Genomic DNA, 9,581 nt, shown 5'->3' with positions numbered 1-9,581 from the left:
AAAGTGGCGTTAGCTCAAATGGTCTCGAAACGCATATGTGTCTGTAAATAAATAAAAAAACGCCCGCTTAGGCATAATATAAAATCTGAAAGCTTTCAGATTTTATTTTTATTTTTTATTTTAATTCAGTTATACTTTTAAAAATCTTGAAGGTGTTTTCTGCACATATCTTCGTATAACAAATGAACTCAACTGTCAGTATTATATTGTTTGCACCACTGGAATGGGGAAAAATCTTGATGAAAAATGAAATTTGATAAAATGAAATTTGATGTTCTTTAAAATGTTTGAAGAATATTTAGCAAAAACTCAGAATTTGAGCTTTGCCGAATTTTCGCAAAAAATTCAGTTGTTTCGACTATTTAAGGTAACAGAATTGTTGGAATCAAAAAGATTATTCATTGCTAAAAAACTATTTTTCAATTGATTATTTGGATAACAATGTGTTGAGAGTAAAAAGAGGAAAATAAAAGTTTTTATGTAAAACTCAGTTAACTAATGAACTAAATGAAGAAAACTTAATTTCACGAAACAACAGATTTAAAAGAAATCTTTATAAAAAATTATCTACGATTTAACAAATATCATGCATATAATAAAGCGTGGGCTCTGAAATAGAGAAATCTGTCAATTGAACTGCATTGTCAAAAATATAAGCTATTATCTTTATAAATTTATCAAGGGAGTACCAACCTTTATCAAATTTATCAACCACGTTTTTACGTAGGTCAATCAGGAAGTTTGTTGCACTACTGAGTAAATATGTTCCGCCTAAGACTATTTGGATGACACTGTGTGGCAACACTTCAGACATGTACCTTTTTTGCGTGACGTAGGAGCTTTCCCGAGGCAAGTTTAGTTTTTCTGATACTCAGTCGTAAACATGTCTCGACAGCTGCAAATAGTGTCCAAATTGGAATTTATGGACAGTCGCATGAAGTGTATGGTGAAAATGCAATGTCACGTCAAGCTATCGCGAAATGGTGCAACATGTTTGAGAATTTACGTACAAATATTGACGACGATGAGCGCGAGGGAAGACCATCAACTGCAACAAATTCGGAAATCGCTGCTCGCGTGAATGAATGCATTCTTCTAAACAGACGCACAACGATAGACGAAATCTTAGATAAACTGGATATTTCTCATGGAAGTGGGCATAAAATTATTGCCGATCACCTTGAATTTCGTAAAGTTTGTGCTCGATGGGTGCCACGTCTATTGACGGAGGAACATAAAAGAAAGCATTTTGAAAGTGCATTTGCATATCTGCAACGTTACCAAACGGAAGGAAATGAGTTTTTAGACAAAATTGTGACTGGAGATGAAACTTGGATTCACCAATTCTCACCTGAAACGAAACGCAGGTCGCTCGAGTGGAAACATTGCAGTTTCCCGACACGAACAAAGTGTCGAACTGTTCCATCTGCAGGAAAGGTGATGATGACGCTGTTTTTCGACAGAGAAGGCGTGGTGCATATAGAGTTCATGCCGAAGGGTGCCACAATTAATGCATCTTCTTAATGTGAAACACCAAAACGATTGTGACAATCACTTAAAAATCGACAGCCAGGTAAACTGTCGAATGGCATTGTGCTCCTGCATTACAATGCAAGACCACATGCAGCAAAACAAACGTGTGACCTTCTGAAAAGATTTGGGTGGGAAGTGTGGAATCACCCTCCTTATAGCCCAGACCTTTCACCTCCTGACTTCCATGTGTTTGGTCCCATGAAACAAAAACTTTCAAAGCGACGGTACCATTCGGATGCCGAAGTGAAAGCTGCAGCTCACCAATGGTTATCGGACATTGGACGGGATTTCTTTGCAGAAAGCATCGAAAAACTTTTACCACGCCTCGACAAATGGTTAAATAACGGAGGTAATTACGTTGAAAAGTAGATTTTGAATTGAACTTTAAGATAAGATATAAATAAAGTTATTGTAAAATTTTGCTCCTGTTTTGTTTTCGTAGGCAGTGCAACTAACTTTTTGACTGACCCTCGTATTATTCGTAATATAAAATTGTAATTGAATTTTAAAAAGAGAATTATTTAGTCTCCTGTTCCCAAGAAACTTTAAGGTAATCTATTTTTCTTCTTTTAGTTTATTTATTTTATGAATTTTAAATAAAAGCATATTGCATAAACTTTACTTTTTTTAAAATTTAGTCTGAATTGTACTTTATCAAATTATTCAATGAAAATTGTTTCTCAACCATGAATAATCATTCTTTTATTTCCAACAATTCTTGTATTATTTACAATTTTATGATAAAATCTTAAGATAATACTTATTGTAAACCTTTATCGTAATTCTTGTGCATTAAAATTCATTTATATTATTCGTTCGTCATTAAGCTCGTATACCTTAAAATTCATGTATATTATCTGCGATTAAAAACCAATGTATTTAATCTTAAAGTATCTCGTACTGTATGCTCGCATTCTGCCTATTTTCTTAAATGCATTAATTATTTATTATTATTATTTTTTTTCCAGTGAGCTTTGTGCTTTCGAACTGAATTTTAAGTCCTTGAGACTATACTCTGCTAAGTATAATTGACCAACTGTCAATGATTCTTTTCTTAAATTAATACATCTGGCATGTATTCTGACGAATTATACGTGTAAGTCCGATGGGTGGAATCAAACGCGGGTATTTTAAAAAGAAACTCTAAGAATTGGAGGAAACATATCTTATCATTATCTGCGCAGGCTTGCAAATAGTAAATTTAAAAGTAATCTAATGATTAAAGTAATCTAATGATTTTCTCCCCTCCCAAGAGTGTGAAGAGTTGGTTTTATAAGTGAAATTTTTATAACAGACACATTTTTGGATGCTAGAATTTTAAAGTTCCATAAAAGAAATGCAACGAAATTGGCGTATTTTTCTCAAGAAAAATTTTAAAAATATAGAAACCAGCTTAACGATAATATAGAATATAGGAGATTGGACTAACTAAAGTTAATGAATAGCAAAGAACTTCCGAAAAATTATCAGCGTAAGTTCAGCTAGTTAAGACGAATATCTGAATGAATGAAAAAGAAAACGACCAGACATGTAAAATATATCAAAGAATAAAAATTAAAAAAAAAAAAAAAAAAAAAAAAAAAAAAAAAAAAACGAATGGAGATCTTTCACTGGATGCTTCACCTGAAACTATTTGCATGATCTTTATTTATGCACCTGTAAACATCATTCTTGTTTGAACAAATTTTTCACATACTTCTTGAACTATTCGTCATTATAAACACTCAATAGACAGTTGGTGCTATTTACGTTATATTACCATGCATTTATCATTCAAACAACTTCACAAGTTTGCCATTGGAGGAAACATATCTTACATTATCTACACAGTCTTGCAAATAGTAAATTTCGAGACAAAGCATAAGATCTTCAATTTATCTTTCAGATTTAATCTGTCAAAAATTGTTTAAATTATAGTTTAACAAGAAATTGAAAAGCAATAAATACTATTTTTAATTTAAATATTTTTAATAATACAATGAATTCTATTTAAGACGACCCTCCGTTGTTTCAGTTCCAAATATAATATATATGATATAGAAAGACATGCATACTTGAATATATTCATCAAATTAAGAGTTTTTTTTTTTTTTTTTTTTTTTTTTTTTTTTTTAGGGAAACAGATGATGACATGCGCGTTTCGAAAAAAGTGCAAACCTTGCATTATTCACCAGAGTATTGGAATGGTGCACCACAAAAGCACCATCTTCAATGTAGGTTGGAGGCTTTGCGCTTCCGTCCTTTGGTACTGAACGTCGAACCTGTCGATTTTTTGATGAAAATACCAAAATTTAAATGATTTCTTATTACAGCATGTTGTTAGTTGCGGCTAAATCTTTGGTGATATTTGAAATTTGCACACTAGACATCAGACGATTAAATATGTCAGTTTTACCTCCTAAGCTTGTTGGCCGATTTAAGAAGGAAGTACCAAACTTTTTGTAAGGGAATGAGACAGCTGCAACTTTCCTTCAACCAGCTGACAAGAGATATGCAAAATACTTTTTTCCCACAATTTGTTTTATATTAAGCGTTTGACATTTATTTCTTTCTGCTTGCAATCTATCTTTGATAAGAGAAAATTCAATCTTCTAAGACAAAATGATTTTGCATACTCCATATTTTGTACCATAATTCAAGAATTGTTCACGGAATACAGATCTGTAAATGATTACATTTGAAATAAGGTTCCACACAATGCTTCCATTAGCATATTTTCAAACGTGAAATAAAATTTTCTTATGAATTGAACGAGTAATATAATTATTGTACATATCATGTATGATGCTAGACGTTGCATATGAAAGGTCTGACACATTTGAACGTCAATGATAACATGTTGTTAGTTGCGGCTGAAATTAATGCGGTTACTTCGAACTTTGGGGTTTTTAGATGATTATTAAACATCAGTTTGTACAGAATAAATTCTTTTAATAAATCAAAAATATATAGCCTTATAATAACATTAGCTTTGAACAGAGTAAAAACGAACTTGTCAAACAGAAGGGAAGCGTTCTTTTTGACAGGCTCGCGGAATCGAGATTCTTAGCGCACACGCGCTAGAGGGAGAAATCAGTACGTGACGTCTGCGTACACGTTAAAGAAATATGGGTAGAAGGTAAAGCGTCATAAACTAGAGAGTATAATTATGGAACTATTCTCGATTTGATAAAAATTGGAGATCGGTAAAAATACGAATTCATCGTGCATATAAACATAAAACAGGGACAGATTATGGAAAGAGCAGCTGAGTGGAAAAACTACAAGGGAAAATTAACTGCCGAAATAAATTGTAATAGTTTTTAAATTTCACTCAAACTAAGAAGCTAAAAACATTTTTTTAAAGAACAACTAATCTAATTTTTACGTAAGCTAAGAAGCGGGTTTAGATGCTAAAGCACATAACAAACATTAATGGAAGGAAAACTAATTTTTGCACTCCTTGTTAGTTCCGAAAATATTTTTATTTGCAGGAAGGAAATAGCATAATAATCTGTAATTATTCTTTGCATCGCCTTTTTCCTATTTATGTACATTTTTCCTGTACAATCTTTAAAAGATGGATCAGTGAGCAAATGGTGAACAATGTGCTCATCGATGAAGCAGTGGAGAATATTACACATACAATCATTCAGGAAGCTACGATTTCTATACCACTCACATCTACAAGTTTCCGGAAATACTCAAAACCATGGTGGCACCGTGATTGCCAGGAATCACTGAGACAACAGAGAAAAGTTTGGGGAGTCTTTCGTAGATACCCCACTTTGTTAAATCTTATTGCCTTCAAGAAAGCTAAAGCAAACGCAAGACGGGTAAGACGGCAGAGCCAGAGGGATTCTTGGATCACCTATGTGTCATCAATAACATCCTGTACGCCAAGCAAAAACATTTGGGAAAGAGTTAGAAAGGGATGTGGGATATATAAAGACCATTCACTCTCTCTTCTGGAAAAAGATGGCCGGATGATTAGCAATACTGCTGAAATAGCAAATGCCATCTGTGAGACCTTTGCTGCCATTTGCAGTGGCAGTAATTACCCACCAGCCTTTCTTTCTTTTAAGCATCAGTCCGAGAAGTTACCCATTCGTTTCAATTTTTCCAACTTGGAACCCTATAATGGTGATTTCAGCATGTTTGAGCTAAAGAGAGCTTTCTCCCATACTCATAAATCTAGTCCCGGTCCAGATGATATAAGCTATGGAAATGCTGAAGCATCTTTCCTTTAAGTCACTGACTACCCTTCTTGCTCTTTATAATCGAGTGTGGAAGGAGCACAACTTTCCTAGTGCCTGGAAGAAAGCTATAGTTATACCTATAGCAAAGCCAGGAAAAGATTCGAAAAATCCTTCCAACTACCGGCCGATAGCCCTCACCAGTTGTCTTTGCAAACTGTTTCAAAAAATGGTTAACCACCGTCTAGTATATTACCTTGAAAAATACAACATTATCTCCCCATATCAGAGTGGTTTCCGTAGAGGCAGAACTATCATCTACAATATGCTCCTTCTGGAAACCTCTATTCATAAAGCCTTTGTCAGAAGAAACCACCTGGTTTCTGTCTTCTTCGACATAGAAAAAGCTTACGATAAGACGTGGAGATACGGTATTTTGTGTGACATACACAGTAGTGGCTTGCGAGGCAACCTGCCTATCCTTATCCAAAATTTCTTGAAGGCGAGGACCTATCAAGTAAAAATTGGCTCGGTACTTTCAGATGTCTTTGTACAAGAAGAGAGTGTGCCTCAAAGCTGTGTTCTGAGTGTGACACTTTTCAGTTTAAAAATAAACTCTGTTCTAAAGGAACTTCCTGCAAGTGTCTCAGGCTTTTTATATGTTGACGATCTCCAGATAAGTTCCCAAGGGGCAGATATGAGGTATGTGGAGAGACAATTGCTATGAACCTTCACTAAATTTAAGGCGTGAGCAGTTGGCTCTGTGCTACTAGTTTAAGATATTATCACTACCTGACCATCCTTGTAAGGCGGATCTGTTGGATGATATGTGTGAGCGTCTGCTTAATGCTCGACCTTCTTGTGTACCGTATTTTTTGCTGAGGGTTCGCTCACTACTTGAAGAATATCAAATGACACAGTTGAGCACCCAGGCAGTAAAATATTTTGAAATACCACCTTAAGAATATATTCAGTTTCAGGTCCTCGATATTTTTCAACATTTTGTCAAAAGAGAAACTAACGAGTTAGTGTACAGGCAGCTTTTACTTGAGCATAGGAAAAATTACAGTAGTTATATTCCAGTATTTACTGACGGATCAAAAGCAGGTGGACATGTTGGCATATCTTTTATTATTGGAGACCACATTGTAGGCAGACGATTGCCTGACGCTTCTTAAGTTCTTACATTGGAATTGACTGCTATTTATTGTGCACTCTCATTTATATCCACTTTAAGTGAGAAAACATTTGTAATATACACCGACTCGCTTATTGCCTTAAAAGCATTAGAAGCATTTAGTGATGCCCAGAACCCTGCCATAGTAGATATTATCATTCTCGATCTAAATTTAAGGCAGTGTGGGAATGAGGTCTTGTACTGCTGGATACCCGAGCATGTAGGCATAAGAGGTAATGAGCTAACAGACGCAAAAGCAAAGTCGGCTATCGATATGTACAGTTGCACTGCCCTTCCTAACGATATCAGGAAAGTTATCAAAAAGAAAATATTAGATAAATGGCAGAAATACTGGGATGGTCAAGTAGATAATAAGTTAAGAAGTGTGAAAACTAGAATTGAATACTGGGATACTACTAGGAACCGGAAAGAGAAGTCCTACTTACTTGACTTAGAATTGGTCACTCACGAATTACCCACAACTATTTACTAAAAGCAGAGTGTGAACCAATTTGCTCCCACTGTGATGCAGTCATCTCAGTTCATCATCAGTTAGTTAAGTGTCCATATTTTAAAAGACTTCGGTTGAAACATTTTAAGGAATATGACTTGCCTCTTGACCGTTTAATTGAGAAAGAGGTGAATACTAATTTATATCAATATCTGAAAGAGTCAGGTTTTTATTATTTAATTTGATTTTGTTTTGATGTTGTATCTTGTTATCTTAAGAATATCTATTTTAACATATTTCATGTGTTAGGATTTTACACCTGTACAAATCACATGCATGATAAGAGAGTTCACCTTAGCATCCATCATTTTTAGCTTCTTTGTATTTTATGAATTTCCATGGTTTTTAATCTTGTCTGTTCATCTGTTTTGTCTAAGCCTCATTTGTATAAGGAAATAACTGACATGTATTCGGCGCAGATAACCTTTAGAGTTTTGCGCCAGTAAAACTTACTACTACTGCTACTACTACTTTAAAGAAAGATGGACTGATCATCTAGGATTTTGCATTTTGTTAACAATATCATCGAGTTATTTTAGAGGTATTTTGTAGCAGGGTAAAACATACAATGTCCATATCTATACTTCTAATGACCTAATGATGATTTATGCATTTCTCTCATCAGCTCTTTAAATGCTATCTTACATGGACAAGCCAAATTAATAGCACTGAAATGAAACACAGGCTGGTGGATCAGTTCTAAATCCAGCTGAAGCAGACTTCGAAGGAATAAAAGTAAAGGAATCAAGATTAGATTGGCAAGAATTAGCGCCTGTTAGAACGTGTTTTGCGACTTGAGCCTTTTCTGCTGTTAACTTGTTTGTTTTGTGAAGGATGGTATTTCTTGTATGGCCCTAAACTATCGCAGAGGTCGTCAGATATAGAGAAATATTATCCTGAGCTTCGAGTCAGTATTGAATTGGGTATAGCACCCAAAGAACCTCATTGTTACAATAAAATGAGCCATCATTGTTACCATCAAATGAGGGTATCCTGGTGGTTGGTGCTTGTTGGCGTTGGAGAACAGAACCAAATCCGATAGGTAATTCTGAACCCTATTAAAGCAAGACTGAGAGAGTGATAGTTCTGCTGTAGCTTATTCTGGCTCGTATATGTCATGTTTCTGCCAATCGTATGCACCAGATTCTTCCATGGTTGAAAATGGAATTTTATCTCAGCTGCAATCTAAATTTTTCTAAAATACTTTTTCCTGTACTAATGAAAAGGTAGCAAATCCTTTAGACTAGCTAGCAGAGATTAAGAATTTAGAAAAACAAAATCTGTTGAAACTAAAATGCGCATATTGTTTATGAGGTAAATTTAGAACTGATACTATAAATTTTAAAGCTATTTTGAAATTTAACGAGCTAACACGGACTTCTCGAGGTCACTTTTGATTCGTGCCAGATGAAGCCTATATGTTGGTAATTCATTGAAAGAAATATACCCCTTTTGGTACTATTCCGTTTTGAGGACCGTAAAAAAATTGCAGCGAAAATGTATGCGCTAAATCTGGCAAACGCTCCCATTTAAAAGTGCGCCAAATCTAGCGTACGAGCCGATTTCAAATTGCGTAAGTTTAGACATTTTTTAAGACGCCATTGAAATACTAGTTTAATTTTTAAATCCTTTTTTGATATCCTATGGATTTAACAATTTGGGAATTGCCCATGATGAAAAGTCTGCAATAGAATTTTTTCAAAGGAAAGACATTATTCATTACAGAAAATTATGTTTGAAACACCAACGAGATGAAATTATGCTTTAGCGATAACTCGGTAACGAAATAGCAGTGCAGGAATCCATTCAGTTACGTTTAACCTTTATATATATATATATATATAAATTATAATAATGATCTGTGGACTGAGTTACATTTGTAATTGTTCACAATTTGCCATTGGGAAAAAAATAATAATGATCTGAAATAGTTATTTACTCTTATGCTTCCATTCAGCTATGTCTAGCCTTTTTTATATAAATTATTATAATAAAAAGTATTATATGAAATGAACCTTTCATCTAAATTAAAACAATAAAATCTTAAATAGTCATTTACTATTACACTTCCTTTCTTGCTTTAGGGTTGCCGCGATTATTTTTAGCAGCACTGGCATGAACAATAGTTTGGCGATTTTTACGGTCCTCAAAACGGTATAGTACCTATTTTTTTAATCATTGAAAT

General features: G+C 34.3%; 1 protein-coding gene across 1 annotated transcript; it reads left to right on the top strand.

Annotated features, from left to right (window-relative positions):
• The first annotated feature begins 990 nt into the window (after nucleotides 1-990).
• LOC118188672 (histone-lysine N-methyltransferase SETMAR-like) lies at nucleotides 991-1,524 on the top strand. The gene has a single exon (XM_035359167.2). It carries the CDS (start codon nucleotides 991-993, stop codon nucleotides 1,522-1,524), a length of 534 nt encoding a protein of 177 aa, XP_035215058.2.
• The last annotated feature ends 8,057 nt before the right edge of the window (nucleotides 1,525-9,581 follow it).

This window comes from Stegodyphus dumicola, chromosome 9, assembly GCF_044657685.1.
Source record: "Stegodyphus dumicola isolate Sdum_Otavi_A_Nest chromosome 9, ASM4465768v1".
Lineage (NCBI taxonomy): Eukaryota > Metazoa > Arthropoda > Arachnida > Araneae > Eresidae > Stegodyphus > Stegodyphus dumicola.
Note: the sequence above shows the minus strand (reverse complement) of the source record. Positions and strands in the feature narration are given on the sequence as shown.